Genomic DNA, 16,859 nt, shown 5'->3' on the forward strand with positions numbered 1-16,859 from the left:
AGGTCCTCCTTTGGTGCCACAGGTACTCCTTCCAGGATGAGGAGGACATGTTCATGGTGGTGGACCTGCTTCTGGGTGGGGACCTGCGCTACCACCTGCAACAGAATGTCCAGTTCTCTGAGGACACAGTGAAGCTGTACATCTGTGAGATGGCACTGGCCCTCGACTACCTGCGCAGTCAGCACATCATCCACAGGTATGTGCACACCTGATGAGGTGGAGTTCTGGTGTAGGGTGGGCAGGGCTGGCACCCACCTTGAACTGGGCCATCTGAGGGGCATCAACACTCCAGGAAACCTGGCCTGGCTCCTCTGCCCCACCTTTGCCTGAGGACCTGTTCCCAACTAAAGCACCTGGGCGATCAATGCCTCGCTCCACTGTCAACCCCACAGCTGCGTACTTGGCGTCTGCCTGGAGTGGGCCATATCCAAGCAGCCCTGAGGCTGGACAGAGAGGCCTCTTAGGTCTCATGGATAGACCACAGGCCCAGCCACATTAAAGTGGCCTTCCCCTGGTCTGTTTAATTACAGGCTCCCATCTGCCTACCTACCATGTCCTGGGAGAATTCAAACATTTGCTTGAAGTAGATGAAATTGGGAAGCAGTTGAATTTAAGAATTAGAAACCAGGCTAAAATTTTGTAGCCACAGAGCAAAATGAAAAGATCTATGAGATATAATTTAAAATCAAGTAAATCAGCTTCTTCCCTCTCTGCCCTCGGGGATTCTGTTGTCTGGTCATGATTCGGGCACTTGACAGTCACTGAGTGCTAGCTGTGAGGGTGGAATTCGGGGCAGTATGAAGGCTGAGACCAGGTTATCAGGGAGTTGGAGCTCAGCTAGCACTTCTGCACAGCCCTGGGGCTCTGGTTGAGGGGCCAACCTGGGAGCCAGGTGAGGAGGGGCTCCTGAGAGCTTCAGGCTGTATGCACCCTTCGGTGTCCAGTTCCAAGCATTCTGCTGTTTGGACTCAGAAGGTGGGAAGCTGGAGGCTCCCGCAGCTGCCTCCCTGGTGCTGTTGAAGGAACCTCCCCTGCCCTCACAGGGCCATCAGGCCCCATTGCTGTGGCAGGGACCAAGCCAAGCCTCCTCCTAGGTGGGTGCTCAGGTTGGTGTGCATCTTGGGAACCCTGCTCTGCCAGAGATCAGGGCAGCAATTGGCTTCAGGATGTTTTTTCCTCCTTTTGCCCCTCTAGAGATGTCAAGCCAGACAACATTCTTCTGGATGAGCAAGGTGAGAGGCAGGAGTGTAGGGAGCCCTGGGAGGCCAAAGGGGAGCGGGGGGTGCCCCTACATGCAAGGATCCACCTCCAGTTCTGGACAGCCACACCTGTGGCCCTCTCTCCTCACAGGACATGCCCACCTGACCGACTTCAACATCGCTACTATCATAAAAGATGGGGAGCGGGCGACAGCTTTAGCTGGCACCAAGCCCTACATGGGTAAGCTCAAGGCCGTGCAGGTCAGTGCCTGGCCACCTCCAGCTATGTCTATCGGCCAGTCCTCATCCCTCTTCCTCCATTAGCCCTATGTGCCTGGGCGCATGGCTGGTGAGTTTAAGCTAAGCCCTAAAGTAGTGATGGGGTAGACTTTTTAGAGAGTCCTGTCTGATGTGTGTGGGGAGATCTGAGGATGTAGGTGAGAGTCATGAAATACAAGGATGAAACGACCCCCACACAAACATTAGAGCCATGATAGGTGGAGTTGAACCAGGCTGTCGGGCTGCACACGATGCTCTCTGCCATGGGTTGTTCTAGAAGGGGTCAGGCTCCCCCCAAGTGGGAAAGGACAGAACCACTCAGGGAGCTTTCCATTTAGCTCTGGAGGCCAGCTGGTCTTGGGTGTGACTGTGAGGACACAGGCGTCAGAGTGGCCAGTGCCATGACAGCTCAGCCATTCTCTCTGTCTCTGTCTCTGTCTCTGTCTCTGTCTCTGCCTCTCTCTCTCTCTCTCTCTCTCTCTCTCTCTCTCTCTCTCTCTCTCTCTCTCTGAAAGCTCCGGAGATCTTCCACTCTTTTGTCAGTGGTGGGACCGGCTACTCCTTCGAGGTGGACTGGTGGTCAGTGGGGGTGATGGCCTATGAGCTGCTGCGAGGATGGGTAAGGAGCCCTATGGCTGCCACTCAGCCCCCAGAGTCTGACTGGCTGTTCCCCTATACTTGGGTGGCCTGAGTGCCAAGAAGGGACCCCCACCACCACCTCAGAGAGGGCTAATGCTTTCAGTAAAGTGTCTGGGTTAATGTTGGTGCCTGAGAAAGTAAAGGAGGAATGAATTTGTGAGGCAGTGAGCTCTACAGGGGCAGTGAGCTCTACAGGGTAGACAGGGCAGTGCTCAGTGTGGGAGGAGGGCTCCTTGGAACTTTCTGCAAAGCGAGGTTGCCATGTGTCCCTGTGTTCTTGCCACTGGAGGAAGATACTGCCCCAGGACTTGTGCTGCCCTCCCTGTCCCCCTCAGACACCCCACAGGACCTCACCCTTGAGGATGGCAGCCTTCCTGGCCCTCTAGGGGTCACTGCACCTTCCAGCCAGATGGGCATCCAGGCTGTGGTGCAGAGCTTGGCCAGTACAGGCTTCACACCCTTGGGCTCTTCAGTGATCAAAAGCTACACTTTGAGCTGTGCCAGCACTTGGGTTGGGATTGAGGGCTCAGGACACTTGTGCCTGGCACTGTTCTGGAGGCCGTGGGGGTGAAGAGCACCTGGCACCGTGCCTCCTTACCCACAGAGGCCCTATGACATCCACTCGAGCAATGCCGTGGAGTCACTGGTGCAGCTGTTCAGCACTGTGAGCGTCCAGTACCTGCCTACCTGGTCCAAGGAGATGGTGACCCTGCTGCGGAAGGTGAGCCTCCCCTTGTTCTACCCACCAGGAGCTCTACACTCCTCATGTTCATTCCCTCTGAACCTAGGGCAGCACCTCCTTCCCAGGGTAGGCAGCTCTACCTTCTTGTGGGCTCAGACCCCTTCACTAGTGCTGTGCTAGAACCTTCCCCAGATAGCAGCCCTGAGACCCTGCACTGAGGAACAGCATTTCTGGCTCCTGCGTTTTTGTGTGTTGAGGTCCAGCAGCAGGCCATGCTGTCCTCTTCTCATGGTGGGCCTGCTCTGACACTTGTGAGCTATCACTTTACAGTCACCTGTCTAATCCTCACAGGGGCCCTGGGTGCCAGGACACTGGTAAACACACCACTTCACAGATGCACACGCTGAGGCACGGACCGTGGGAGTCAGGCCTCCCACCTGCATCCCTTGTGTGGGAGGGAGGGTGTGGGCCTGTGCTGCATCCTGGCCTCCTCTGCCACACCCCTCCATTGGAGGTGCACACAACCTGGCAACCCTGCTGGGAAGCAAACAAGGAGAGACCAGGTCCCCTGTGAACCTCTCAGGCCCTGGGCTTTGACTATAGAAATGCAGGGGAAATTAGCTGGGCAGGGTCACAGGGCTGTAGTGTTGCCATCAGTGGTCCCTCCCATCCACTGTTTGGGGCCGGCCAGGGGCTACTTCTCACTTGGAGAGCCATCTTTAAATATGGTGGCTGGTGCATCCAAAAGGAGAGTCTGAGAGCGTCACCTAGGGTTAGGACTGGGTGGAGAGAGAGACTGTGCCTACCAGGCCTAGCCAGCTCTTGACCAGGAAGGAGGTGCTGGCCATTGTGACATTGCTGCCCTGGGCAAGCCTGAGTGCCTGGGGTTATCCAGGCATGGAGATCCTGTGCTGTGGTGGAAGCAGATTTGCATTAGTTACTCTCAGGCCAGCCACCTACAGTTACTTGATAGCCTTAGCGGACCTCTGCTGCCACCTGCTGGCAAATTATGGCAGGACCTCCCTCCCGATCCTTTGCTGTCTGTCCTTAGGCATCAGGGCTGCTAGATGAAATTGTTCCTTGGGCCACATGAATGGCCTGAATTTCCAAGCTTCAGGCTTGGCAGACTTTGTGGGGTGCTCTGTCCTGGGATAGGTGGCTCCTCTTCTTTAGGGAGGACATTGAGCCCAGAGCCTAGCTGACATGGTCCTTGTTGCAGCTCCTCACTGTGAACCCTGAGCACCGATTCTCCAGCCTTGAGGACATGCAGGCGGCCCCATCGCTGGCCCATGTGCTGTGGGACGATCTGAGTGAGAAGAAGGTGGAGCCGGGCTTTGTGCCCAATGTAAGCTTATGCACTCAAATGGGTGGTTCCAGGGCCTGGTGGGGTGGCACCTGCATGGCAGGCTTAGTGCCCTGTCCCTCTGCAGAAAGGGCGCCTCCACTGTGACCCCACCTTTGAGCTGGAGGAAATGATCCTGGAGTCGAAGCCCCTGCACAAGAAGAAGAAACGGCTGGCCAAGAACAAGTCACGTGACAGCAGCAGGGACAGCTCCCAGTCGGTGGGTACTGGGCACAGAGTCTTCTCTGCCACCTGTGCACAGTGTTCTGCAAGGCCACTGGGCAGGGCACACATCTTGAAAGTCCAGTTAGTGGTCTTCCTAAAGTCCTGAGAAGGCCCAAGGACTCCTACTTTTACAAAAGTCCCACACCCCCTTCCCATTCCCATAGCTTCTCTGAGCATCTCACTCCTTCTGAAGAAGGCTGGACAATGACCACTGGGAGCATCAGCACCGAGCAGACAAGGGGTCATGTGTGGGAAGCTCTTGACCACCTGTTCAGGTGCACAGGTGGTGCAGAGGTGTTAGTGTCCAGTGTGTTGGTGCCCAGGTGCATTAATGCGCATGTGCAGTGATGTCCTGGGCTGCCATACCAAAATGACTACAGACCAGGGGCTGAAACAACAGGAATATCTTGTGTCTCTGTTCTGGATGCTCAAATCCAACATTAAGGTGTCAACAGAGCTGTGGTCCCTTGGAAGCCTCCAGGGGAAGGAAAACCCTTTTTTGCTGCTTCTCCCAGCTTCTGGCAGGGTTGTCAATCCCAAGTATCCCTAGGCACACAGATGTATCCTCCTGTCTCTGCCTCCATTGTCATGTGACTCCCTTCCCCCATAGGTCTGCTTCTCCTGTCTCTTTCTTACAAGGCCACCGGCTGGATTCAGGACCCACCCTGTTCAGTTATGACTTCATCTTAAATTGATGACATTCACAAAAGTCCTATTTCCAAGTAAAGTTTCATTCCCAGGTGGTAGAGGTTAGGAACTGTTTTATAGGGACACAGTTCATCCTGTAACACCAGGGTATAGGTATAGCAGATGTGCAAAGAGCAACTGTGGTTATAATTGGTGATGTCAGGTGACAGATATGGTTAATGGATCCCTGCCCCTGGATCTGAGCTGGCCTGTGGAGGAAATGCTGGGGTGCCCAGGCCCCCAATCCCTAGGCAGACTCCTGACCTGGTGACCCTATATTTTTCCTGAGCATATGGATATCTGTCCCCTCCTCACTGATGTGGGGTGCAAGGCTCGGAGAATCCACTGTGTGCCACAGTTTTTCAGAGAATTTAGGTCTGAGTCCCATTCTCCTTGCTACCAGACTGTTGAAGACGACCCCTGGTGTCCAATGGGTGGAACTGCAGGTAGAGAGCTATAGGGTGATGTTTGGGGGGTCCTCGCTGAGATCATTTTGGGAGGTCTTTCGCTTTCCCATGATTAAATATTTAAGTTCTACTCAGCAGGCATCTCCAGATCCAGGGTTTTAGGGTGTCTAAACTGGCAGATAGGGGTATAGATCCTTACGAAGGAACCCAGGGACAGGCAAAATGCCGAGCCCAGCTGGCCGTGCTGACCTCTGGGGGCTGTGGACGGGAACAGGTGACATTAGGCACCTGTGGATGGGGTTGGGGTGGGGGACTCGGCATTGTCTTGGATCAGTTGGTGGGAGAAGTTCTGAAAGGCAGCCTGCTAAGAAAAAAGAAATCCCAATATTCTATTGGAAAATTAAGAACCTTGAGACTGAGAGTTTTATTTAACAGTTTTATTTTTATATAACGCACGTACCAAACAATTCACCCATCTAAAGTGTGTAATTCACTGGTTTCTAGCATATTAATGGATTGAGGACCCACCACCTGATTTTTTTCATTTAAAAAGCCCCATAATCAGCAGTCACTCCCCATTCCTCTCTTCTTCCTGCCAGAAGTCCATGGCAGCTACTCATCTGCTTTCTATCTCCATGGATTTCCCTGTTCAGGACATTTAATAGACATGAAATCCTCCAGGACGTGGTCTTTTGTGACTGGCTTCTTTTCGTGAACAGTGATTCCAATGTCCATTATGCTCTTCCACATGCAGGGCTTCATCTCTCTATTGCTGAAGAATATTCCATTTCTACATTGTGTTTTAGTTAGCAGGGAATTGCATGTTATTTTTATGTATGCCTTCTTCAGTTGATGAGTATTTGGGCTGTTTCCACTTTGAGACTGTTATGAATAGTGCTGCTGTGAACACTCACATGCACGTCCTCATGTGGACACGCACTTTTGTTTTTCTGGATGCACACCTAGGAGTGACACTGCACTTCTTTTGTCCATGTTTTCAGGAACCGCCACACTGTTTTACAGCGTCTGTGCCACTTTGTAGTCCCACCAATAGCATGAGGGTGCTGATGGCTTCATATATGCACCAACTCCTGTTGTTGTCTGGTTTGTTTGCTTTTAAAATCACAGCCATTGCACTGAGTGTGAAGTGGTAGTTGGTTTTGATTCACATTTCCCTAATAGTATTGAGCATCAGTTGGTCAATGGTTGGCCATTTCTTCTTGAAGATATTTTTTTCAGATCTTTTAAAAATTGGGTCATCTTTCAAAATCCACTCTGACAATATCTTTTAAATGGTATGTTTTAGACCATTCATCCTTAAAGTGACCATTCTATTGTTGGAGTAATATCTACTATATTTGTAACTGTTGTCCACTTGTATTTGTTCTTTCTTTTTTCCACTTTGCCTTCTTGGGTTTTCATGAAGCATTTAAGGTGATTCTATTTTATCTTGTCTCTTAGCTCATTAATTCTACCTCTTTAAAAATATTTGTAGTGCATGCTGTAGTATTTGCAATATGCCTTCAGCTTATCTAAGTCCATCTTCAAACAGCTCCACATCACTGTATGCCCAGGAGAGGTGACACCTAATAGGGCATCCTCACTCTGCTCCTCCCATCCCTATGACATTGCTGACATTCTTTTCATTTACCTATATTCCATAATTACTCAATACGTCTTCACTAGTATTATTTTAATCTGTTATCTTGTAGATCAATTAAGAATAAAAATAGATTTTTAAATCTCTGATTACTCCCCTTATGTAGGTTGAATTTCTAACTTGTGTCATTTTTTTCCCTGAAGATTTTTTATTTTGGTACTGAGCGTTGAACCCAGGGCCTTTGCACTGAGTTACATTCCCAGCCCATTGATTGATTGATTGATTTAATTTTGAGAGAGGTTCTCATCTTTGGACTCAAACTTGCAATACCTCTGCCTCAGCCCCACAGAGTATTGGTGTCACAGGCTTGCACCCCGCACCCGGTTTGAACTTCTTTTGACGTTTCTTAAGGACACAGCTACGGTACTGAATTTTCTCCATTTTTGTATATCTGTGAAAGTCTTTGTTTTGCTTCATGTTGGAAGGATAATTTCATTGACTATGAAATGCCAGGTGGTTTTTTCTTTCAGTGCTTTAACTATTTCATTCTACTTTCTTTTTTCTGGCGTAGTTTCTGACAAAAAATCTGAGATAATTCTTTGATTGGCTGTAAGTAGGATATTTTTCTCCTCTAGATTTTTTGGGAGAGCTTTCTGAAATTTGAATGTGACACACCAGGTATGGATTTTCCCTTTTTTTTCATTTATCCTAGATGGTGTTTGCTGAGCCTCCCGCGTCTCTAGTGTGGTGTCTGTCAGTAATTTCAGAAAATTCGTAGCCATTGTTACTTCAAATATTTCTAATGCTCTGTTCTCTGTCTCTTCTCCTTCTGGTATTCTAGTTATGCATTTTATACCTTTTGAATTTGTCCCACTGTTTTCGGATATTCAGTTCATTTTTAAAATTCTTTCTGTCTTCGCATTTCAGCTTGGGACGTTCCTTCATATCAGTGAGCAGTTCCTTCATGCTCACTGGTGCTTTCCATGTCTGCTCTAATCCCTGATGAGCCTGTCAGAGGCATTCTTCAGTGTTTTTCTTGCAGTGTTTTTCCAGCATTCCTATCACCTTGCTTGGATGGTCTGTCTGTTTTTGTACTTGTTTACTTTTCTGTTGCAGTCCTCAGTACACAAGTCACTATTGATTAAAATTTCTTTTCTGGTAATTACAACATCTGTGTCATCTCTGAGTTTGACTGTAATGTATGTTTTATGTGTTTTTAAATTGATTTATTGGTATATTTTAGGTATACAATATAATGACATTCATCATTAGAAATTTGCACCTTTACATACTCTCTCTTGGTTCTTATTTTTTCCCCCTTCCCTTGCGCTCCCTTCAACCCCTCCATCCTTCCCTATTTACAAAGACTTTGTTTCCATTTTGCATGTTTTATGTCTTTATACTGGTTTTTTTTCCCCTTGTCTTTTAGCATCTTATAATTTTTGCTGAAATCTGGACATGGTGTGTCAGATAATAGGAGCTGAGGCAGATGGGCCTTTAGCCTGAGGTTCTGTGTTCCTCTGGCCAGGAATTGGCTGTGTCTAATGTCTACTGGTGCTGCAGGTGGCAGGGGCTTTGCACCCCTTTAGTGCCCTTGTTCCTGTCTCTAGCATTGCCTTTCGGCTTCCCTGAATCCTTGGCAGAGAGGGGCTCTCAACTCCGTGGGCTGTGGCCTGTCCTTATCCTGGAGCCCTGAGGGTGGGGAAGAGAGTGTTCTATAGCCTGTGATTGCATCACAGCCCCTTCGAGGCCCATGCCCTTTACAAATGTCTTTCAGATCTTTTCCCCTCCCCCAGGGAAGAAAGCTAGAGGGGTTTGCTGTGAGAAAAACTCCCTTTCTTCAAGACAGAAGTCTTTCCCCTTGGAGAACAAATGCCACATTTGTTAAGGAGAAGGCTCTGAATGCGTTTCAGTGGCTACTTCTCCCTTCCTCCCATGTCAGTGTGTGGGACTGTGTCTTCATTAGCATCTGGGAAGATTCTGGGAAGTAAAACCCACACAAGGTTGGGGGGCCCTACAGGTGCAGCCCCCGGGGGTTTTGCAGATGTAATCTCCGGAAGCGTCTCAGGACTGCTGTACAAGTGTTGCTGCCATTCCTGACTCCACTGGCTTTTCTAGGGAAGCCAATCTCAGGTGGGACTCATTCGCCTTCTGTCTGGATTTGGGGGGAGTGGTAGCCCCTTGTCCTCTGCTCTCTGATGTGTACAAAAAAAGGGTTGCCTTTCAGTTTGTTCTTCTTTTTTCTAGTTGTAACAGTAGGGGTGGCAACTTCTAAATTGTTTACATGGCAGAGCAAAAGCCACAAGTCCTTGTTTGTGTTTTTGTTGCTTTGTAAGAGTTATTGTTTATATACTCTGGATACAAGTGCCTTATTAGTTAGGTGATTTGCAGATATTTTCCTTTGTTTTGTAGGTTGTCTTTCTCTTTGACAGCGTCATAGTGCAGCAGGGAAGTCTTTGGTTTTGTTCAGTGTAGCTACTTCTTTTGTTACTTGCGCTGCCATGTTTAAGAACCATCACCTAACCTAAGGTCACAAAGATTTACTCCTCTGATTTCCTCCAAGTATTTTATAGCTTTAGCTTTTGCATTTATACCTAGGGTCCATTTTGAGTTGACTTTTATGAGTGGTATCAGGTAAAGGTCCAACTTCATTCTTTTGTATGTGGATATCCAGTCTTCCCAGCAACATTTGTTGAAAAGGCTATTCTTTCCTAAGTGAATTGCTTGGCACCATTTTTAAAAAATCAATTGAATATAAATAGAAGGTTTATCTATGGACTCACAATTTCTTCCATTGATTTATATGTCCTGTCCTCAATGGCAGTACACACTGTCTTGATTACTATTGCTTTGTAGTAAATTTCGAAATGAGGTACTGTGACTCCTCTTAGTTCCTTTTCAAGATCAACAGAATGTTCTGGGTCCTTTTTGTTTCCAATGAATTCTAAAGGGTTTGGGAATTGTATCTGAGCTTCTTACAAGTCTATTGGTGACCATTAGGGATTGGAGCGCTGGTCTCTATTTCCTAGGCCCTTTGTCACCATGGGTGACATCTGAGATCTAGTGCTTAGTCTGAGTTTTCATAGAGGTTCCATAGATTTCTGCCCTGATGTGAGGATTTGTGTGCATGTGAGTTCCTTAGAAAGTCCATCCAGCAGCAGTCACTCAGGGGTAGGAGAAGCCAGTAAGAGCTGAATGTTAGGCAGAACCCTATGGCTTTACCCCAAGCCTGCAGGAGCCTGCAGGGGACTGCAATGCAGGGGTGGCTTGCTCCAAGGGAGCTGGATATCCCCATTTCTGTACACAGCTATCACTCATAAGGGCCTAGAGTACCCTAAGTTTCTGTGGCTGTCCAGCTGTGTGTGTGTGTGTGTGTGTGTGTGTGTGTGTGTTGGCCAAGGGCTTTGTCAGCCCACAGCATATCACTGAAGAAGAGTCACCAGTGCGGTGCTCAGAAAGAAGCCAGCAGAACTGGGGCAAGACACCACAGAAGACTTCCTGTTGACAGCACTTCAAGCCACTGAAGAGAAGAGTACTTTGTGGAAATGAGTCTCATGGTATTGCACTCACTGCTTATGACAGCCTACTTCTTGTGCCACTCAGTGCCACTTTTTGTAGATATTTTTGGAGCTGCTCCTCTTGGGGGACTTTTCTTCCTAGGAAAAGTTTGTATGTGGCAGGTTAATGGAATAGACCACATTCCTGCCATGGAGCTGCACAGTTGGCCAAGGCCATGACTGATATTCATTGTCTGCATCCTCCAGTACCATCCTGGTTCCTCCTCAGCCTCATATCACACCTCTGCCAATCTCAGCATCTCACTGGCTGAGTTCTGCCTCAGGCCATGACTTAGATCCTCACCCCTGAGTGGTATGAGACTCTGGTCACCATTACCTTCTCAGACCAGAGTTTGTGCACCTATCCACCATCAAAATGAGGCCAGGGAATACTAAGGCACAGCCAGGTAAATTACCTGGCCCCTCTCAGGACAAAACACCACATCTTCTTGATGATTATGGTCAGTTCCCCTGCCAGGATGATGACTTCCTTCAGGACAACCACAGTGACATGTCAAAGTGCTGGGGAGGAGATAGCTACATGGAAAGCAGAGAAGTTCACAGGCAGCTCTGGAAATCAGCAGAGTTCCCCTTCTGTAGATACTGGTCTGCACCCACTGCATGCACTGTGTGAGGAAACCACTGAGATGGGACAGAACCACTGGAAAGGATCATGAAGAATAACTGCTGAGCTCACCTGGGGCTGGTTCGTTGTTTCTATTAGGCAGCATGAAAAACGTGGTATCGAGAAACAAGAAGAGTGCTCAGAAGGGCATTGTTCAGGTGTAAGGAACAATTAGCTGCCTTAAAAACCCAAATGAACCTACCACATCCTGTGTTTCTTTCCTAATGGAAAGAGGTGCAAAGTGTAATCACTTGATCTGTACCTTGAGTTAGCCCCCTATGACCATATCCCTAAATCCCTGAACAATTTATGCATGCTCCTGAGCTTTGTAGAATTTATCTCCCTCACCCTTGGACATGTGATTTACGAGGGCACCCAGAGGACTTGTCACTTCCTCTCATCATATAGAATTAACATAATGCTGTTGAGTGGATGTCAGGTGATGAAGGTTCTGACTACATTGTGACAAAGAACAGAACAAGATTGTGAAAGTACACTATTGTCCTTCCCAGGTGAATGCAGACTGTTTCTATGCTCCTTGCTGATAGGTATTGGAAAGAATGCTTCTGTCACACAGTAGCCACATGCCAGAGGCCCTCCCAGTCTGTTCTAGTAGTGTCTACCCTTGGCTCAGGAGCCCTTGCCCCACCATCACCTGTTGTCATCCACCCAATTCTTGAAGAATCAGACTTGTGAATTAATTGGAAAGATTATGGGATCACCTCCTGCCCTTACCCTACAAGTTGAAAGATAAAGTTCAGAAGTCTTTGACCATGGTCTCTCTCAGTCACTACATCCTGGGTATAATGTTGTCTTTCATTTATTATCTAGGCTGGTTTGTTGGGGCTGGGGGAAGTTTCAATTACAATAATTATGACAGCTTTATTGAGGTATCACTGAAGTATACAAATTGTGAATAGTTAAGGTGTACAATTTGAATTTTTAATACAAGATACATTGTGAAATCATCACTGCAAATAAGCTAATTAACACACCTGTCACCTCTGTATCATTACCATTGTGTAATGACATGTATATGTGTGTGGAATGTATAGTGAGAAGATTTAAAGATCTATCCTTTCAGCAAATTTCAAGTATGCAACACAGCATTGTTAACTCTTGCTACCATGCTGTATATTAGGACTCCAGAATTTATTCATTTGAATAACTGAAATTTTACCTTTGACCAGTTTCTCCATTTCCCCTCCCTTCATTATAGTAGCTGTCATCCACAGATGCAGAATCCAGTCTGAGAGTTCAGCCAGGTTCCAAATGTGTCACCTGGATTGTGCCTTCAGGGGCTATGGAAAATAGCACAATAGCTGGATTTGAGCCAGTCATTATCTCAGACTCTGTGTCCAGCAGGCCTGGAGCTGCCCCTGGGAGGAAATGGCCATAGGTACCTGGGGAGGGTGGGCATCCCTGCTGTGTGCATTTGCTGTGAAGGAGCTGCACCTTTCTCATCATGGGAACCTGCTACCCCTTCAGTCTATGGGTTCTAGGTGTGAGGATGGAATCAGATTGGAAAGGAGGCAGGTACTAGCTTCCAAACAAGATGCTGACAGCTTTTGCCTATGCCATCTGGTTCTGTGTATGACATTGGTGTCTCCCTCTTAGCACCAGGAACACCAGGCTCTATTGGACATCATCACAGACCCTGCTTATAGCCCAACAGCTGTCCGTTAGTGCAGTTTTACCCATGTTTTCCTGCGGGTTAAGTGTAGCCACCTGGCTCATGTTTCTTGTGCCATCTTACGCCCCCGCCCAGACTCAGTTCTGTAATGATGATTCCATCCTAATGCTCCCTCCCCAGATCATTCCTTATTACCCTACTGAAAGGTACATCTTGGGGGCTGTTCAGGAGAAACTGGTCATCTTTCATCTTGAGCCAGTGATCCACTTAGGTTTTCATCCCTTCTCAGTACACTTCCAAGGATGCTCTGGAATCTCCACCTGAGTCATCATTCCTTCCAAGTTCCCAAGAGCAGCATATCATAACCTGGTACAGGGGCTTTTGCCAGATTAATTCCAAGCCATGGGATGAAGTCAGTAGATACCCCTGCCTGGCCTCCTACTTCCCACCTGCACCCAGTCTGCAGCCCTCAAGGGCTACTGCTGGACTGGCTGTCCTGTTGGCACATATTATCCAGGTACTGCAGCTCCTCCCAGCTGGGCCATGCTGCCATGAGACCAGGTTATTGTTCTGAAGCAAGGCCAGTAGGTGCAGGCAGATCCTCAGGGGTGAATGTGCCTTGCAAGGCCCCTGCTGTGGTTGTAACCTGCATTCTGCAGACAGGAATCTACTCTCTAGCAAGGACCAGGGGCCATCTGCCACTTAGTACAGGGGAGTCAGGGGTCAGTAATCTCCTGTGCCATGTCACCTCCCAAGTTTCAGAGAACAACTCCTTCCTTGAAGAGTCTTGGCCAAGACTCTGCAAGGCTGTGAGTGCAGCCTTCTCTAAAGTTCTGCTGTTCTCAGCAGTCTTCAGTGTGCTCCACACTTGAGCTGCAGGAACTGGGGTTCCAGAATTTAGAGAGCAGAGCTCCTACAGCCTGAAGGTGGTGTCCCCTGTATGCTCTGGGGAGATGGGAATGGAATCTGGACAGCATGCTGCATAGCTCATTGGCATGCCTTTCTGTCCACAGGAGAACGATTACCTTCAGGACTGCCTTGATGCCATCCAGCAGGACTTTGTGATTTTTAACAGAGAAAAGTGAGTTTGTGTTTGTGTGTGTGTGTGGGGTGGTGGTGGTGGTGACGGGAGTTGATGGAGTAGAAAGAGGGAAATTAGGCCAGGATTTTCTTGGCCACGAAAGCCTAGAGACCCCAGCAGCCATGTGGCACCAGTGGCCTGGGATGCTGGATGGCCTTGGAGGGGAGAGGTGGGAGCCCCTGTACAGACTCCTGCAGGGGGTTTCCTGGGTACCCTCTAGTTAGAAATGAGGCCAATGGCCAGAATCTCCTGGGAAGACACTTGGCAGATTGCTCAGATCAGGGTGGCCCCATCAGAGTCATATTAGCTCCTGTGACTCAGTTATTCATTCACTCAGCAAACATTTCCTGAGTGTCAGTACAGATGGGACAGAAAGGACACTGATGGCTGATGAGGTAAAGCAGGCCACAGACATCTAACATCTGCCTCAGTGGGAGGAGGAAGCTCGGCACAGTGGAGCTGGAGGGAGGAAGAGATGCTTCCTGTGCCTGGAGAGGCAGAGAAGAGCTTCCTGGAGGAGGCAGCTCTGCGCTAGGCCAGGAAGCATGCTCAGGATGGCGTAGGGGCTGGTTGAGGACACTGGCCCCATCCTGGGGGTCAGAGAACAGGATGAAGAACTGTCTTTTTCAAGCTTGTGGAAAAGCCCTGTTCCAAAGTATTTGATCCCTAGAATGGGCACTAAGCCAGGCCTCCCTTCAGTGTTCAGCTGGGCATGAACTGGGATTTGCCAGCCTGCTGCCCCCAGCTCAGAGCTATCCCCATGACCCTCATCTCCTGGGGCCCCATGTACCCTGTCAGGCTCTCTGCTGAGCCCTGAATGCCCCAGAGCAGGGCTTCCATCCAGGAAGATTCCCAGCACTTGGCTAGCACATGGGCACCCCACAACAAGTCCCTGAGAAACATCCCAGAATCCTTAGATGAGTCTCTGCAAGAGCAGCTCCTGGGCAGTAGTGTACCAGGTGGGCTGCATGGGCACCTATGTTCCCCCAGGCTGAAGAGGAGCCAGGACCTCACTAACGAGCCTCTTACAGCCCCTGAGACTGGGGATGCCGCAGAGCCCATGGTGGACAGCGAGACGGAGAGTGTGGCCTTGCCTATGTGTGGCTCCATCTGCCCCTCAGGTGGGAGCAGCTAGGCTGCCTGTGTGGCATCCAAGGGTAGTTGACTCTCAGGCTGCTTTGGAGACTCAGGTCTGCCAGAGGAAGGAGGCAGCAGGGCCAAGGGTCTGCCCGAGAACCTGCCCTCAAGGCTGGGGTGTGGCCAGACTGGCAGGAGCTGTGGAGGGTGGCAGGTGGGCCAGGCTGGCCAATGCCACCTGGGCCCTGGTTACTTGCAGTGGAGGAAGGGATGCCATAGCCCGTCCCTGTGACCATGAGCTGGCAGGTTGCAGGAGGCCAGGTGCAGCACGGTGGCACAGGAGCCCTCTGCTCCCTATGGACTCGGCTGTACATAGCACGACCTTGTTGCCAGGCCCTGCCAAGGCTTGTGCACGAGTTTGGTCCAGTTCTGCTCCATTCTTGTACATCTGAGGCAGGGGTTGGGGGTGGGAGTGGGTGGGAAGGCAAAGAATGTTTTCTAGCTACACATTGTTGCGGCAGTTTCTGCTGTTTTTCTGTACAGTTTTCACCAATGAGAATTACAATCTGAGAACTGCTGTCCAGTGGTCTGTGTGTTCTTTGCTTGGGGTGTGGTGCGGTCCAGTGCCTGCAGTTTTACATAGAGAAAGCTGTCCAGGTTTGAGCAGCCAGGATGGGGGCCCTGTTGGACAGCTCTTACTGGGCAAAGCCCTACCAAAGCCCAGGACTGTGGCCTGGGGGTGACTGCCCCAGCCCATGTTCTGGGGCCACAAGGCTGCTGATGGTGACTTTGAGATGGGGGTGAGATGGAGGTGACACAATGCCCAGGAGCCTCTAGCAGTGTCCCACACAGTGCAGCTCCTGCAGGGCTGGACAGCAGCAACCCACAAGGCTCTCACTGCTGCCCTGTGCTTCTGTAGTCAGAATGGTAACAGGACAATTGGGCTGCACCAGCTCCAGACAGGCCTGCCCAGGTATCCTTGGGGGAATCACTGTGCCATGTTTATGGCCTTCCCAGGTCAGTAGCCACCCCAGACCTGTCTGTGGAGCCAGCTCTACCCCAGTGAACACTTCCCTCCTGCTTGGTAGGGCTATGAAATGATGAAGGGCCAGAATGATCACAGAATACTGGAGGAAGATCTGGCTGTGCCAGTACCAAGTCAGAAGTTGCAGGAAGAACAGGAAGCTCCCTGGCCCCTGCCTGCCCTGGCCCAGACACAGTGGGAGCTGACCATCGGTTCTGCAGCAAGACCTGGATCTCATCAACTCAATGTGGTGTACACACAAGAACGGATGTGACACCCAGGTCATCACCAGGAGGGCAGCATGGTCACATCCAGGTGACTGTGCTACAGCGAGACCCCAGAGGTGGCTGTGTTCTGGATGAGGGAGTTCAGGGTCCTGCATAAATGTGTAATGCTGAGCATGCGTTTTGGGAATGATGCTCCTTTCTGTGAGGCTGGCAGGGATGGGATGTCATCAGTTCCCTTTATCACCGTCTCCTTGGATGAGACTCTGGTGGGAGACACTGGCCCAGTGGATATCAGCCCATGTGAACTCTGGTGCCAAGGCCTCACTGACCAAGTACATCTGGACCAAAGGGAACCCAGGAAGGAAGTAGCTGGATGCCAGAAGGGCCCTTCTTCAGGTGAGCTGCCAAGATGAGTGCTTTACCAGAGCCCTGATGCACATGTGACCCGTCAGAGGTTGCAGGGGAAGCACTGATATCTGGCAGTGGCCAGAGAACAGTGGTAGTAGTCAGGGAGACCTCCCTGCTCCTGGGGCGGGAACATCCCACCCGGAGTACATACTGGCACCACCTTTGAG

General features: G+C 49.7%; 1 protein-coding gene across 4 annotated transcripts in view; it reads left to right on the forward strand.

Annotated features, from left to right (window-relative positions):
• Window positions 1–16,456, forward strand: part of Stk32c (serine/threonine kinase 32C) — a 94,180-nt gene extending 77,724 nt beyond the window's left edge. For 3 of the 4 annotated variants that reach the window (XM_004838712.3, XM_021253252.2, XM_087185597.1), the window contains 9 exons: window positions 23–196; window positions 1,195–1,232; window positions 1,351–1,440; window positions 1,994–2,097; window positions 2,722–2,838; window positions 4,019–4,144; window positions 4,230–4,361; window positions 13,889–13,956; window positions 14,947–16,456. In XM_004838712.3, coding sequence (XP_004838769.1) covers window positions 23–196; window positions 1,195–1,232; window positions 1,351–1,440; window positions 1,994–2,097; window positions 2,722–2,838; window positions 4,019–4,144; window positions 4,230–4,361; window positions 13,889–13,956; window positions 14,947–15,091 — 994 coding nt within the window. In that variant the 3' untranslated portion in view covers window positions 15,092–16,456. The remainder of the gene's footprint in view (window positions 1–22; window positions 197–1,194; window positions 1,233–1,350; window positions 1,441–1,993; window positions 2,098–2,721; window positions 2,839–4,018; window positions 4,145–4,229; window positions 4,362–13,888; window positions 13,957–14,946) is intronic. The other variant, XM_021253251.2, reaches the window with a different exon arrangement.
• Window positions 16,457–16,859: the final 403 nt, after the last annotated feature.

Source organism: Heterocephalus glaber, unplaced genomic scaffold (assembly GCF_053883595.1).
Source record: "Heterocephalus glaber isolate CG9 unplaced genomic scaffold, H.glaber_assembly_v1.0 deba00001497, whole genome shotgun sequence".
Taxonomy (NCBI): Eukaryota; Metazoa; Chordata; class Mammalia; order Rodentia; family Bathyergidae; genus Heterocephalus; species Heterocephalus glaber.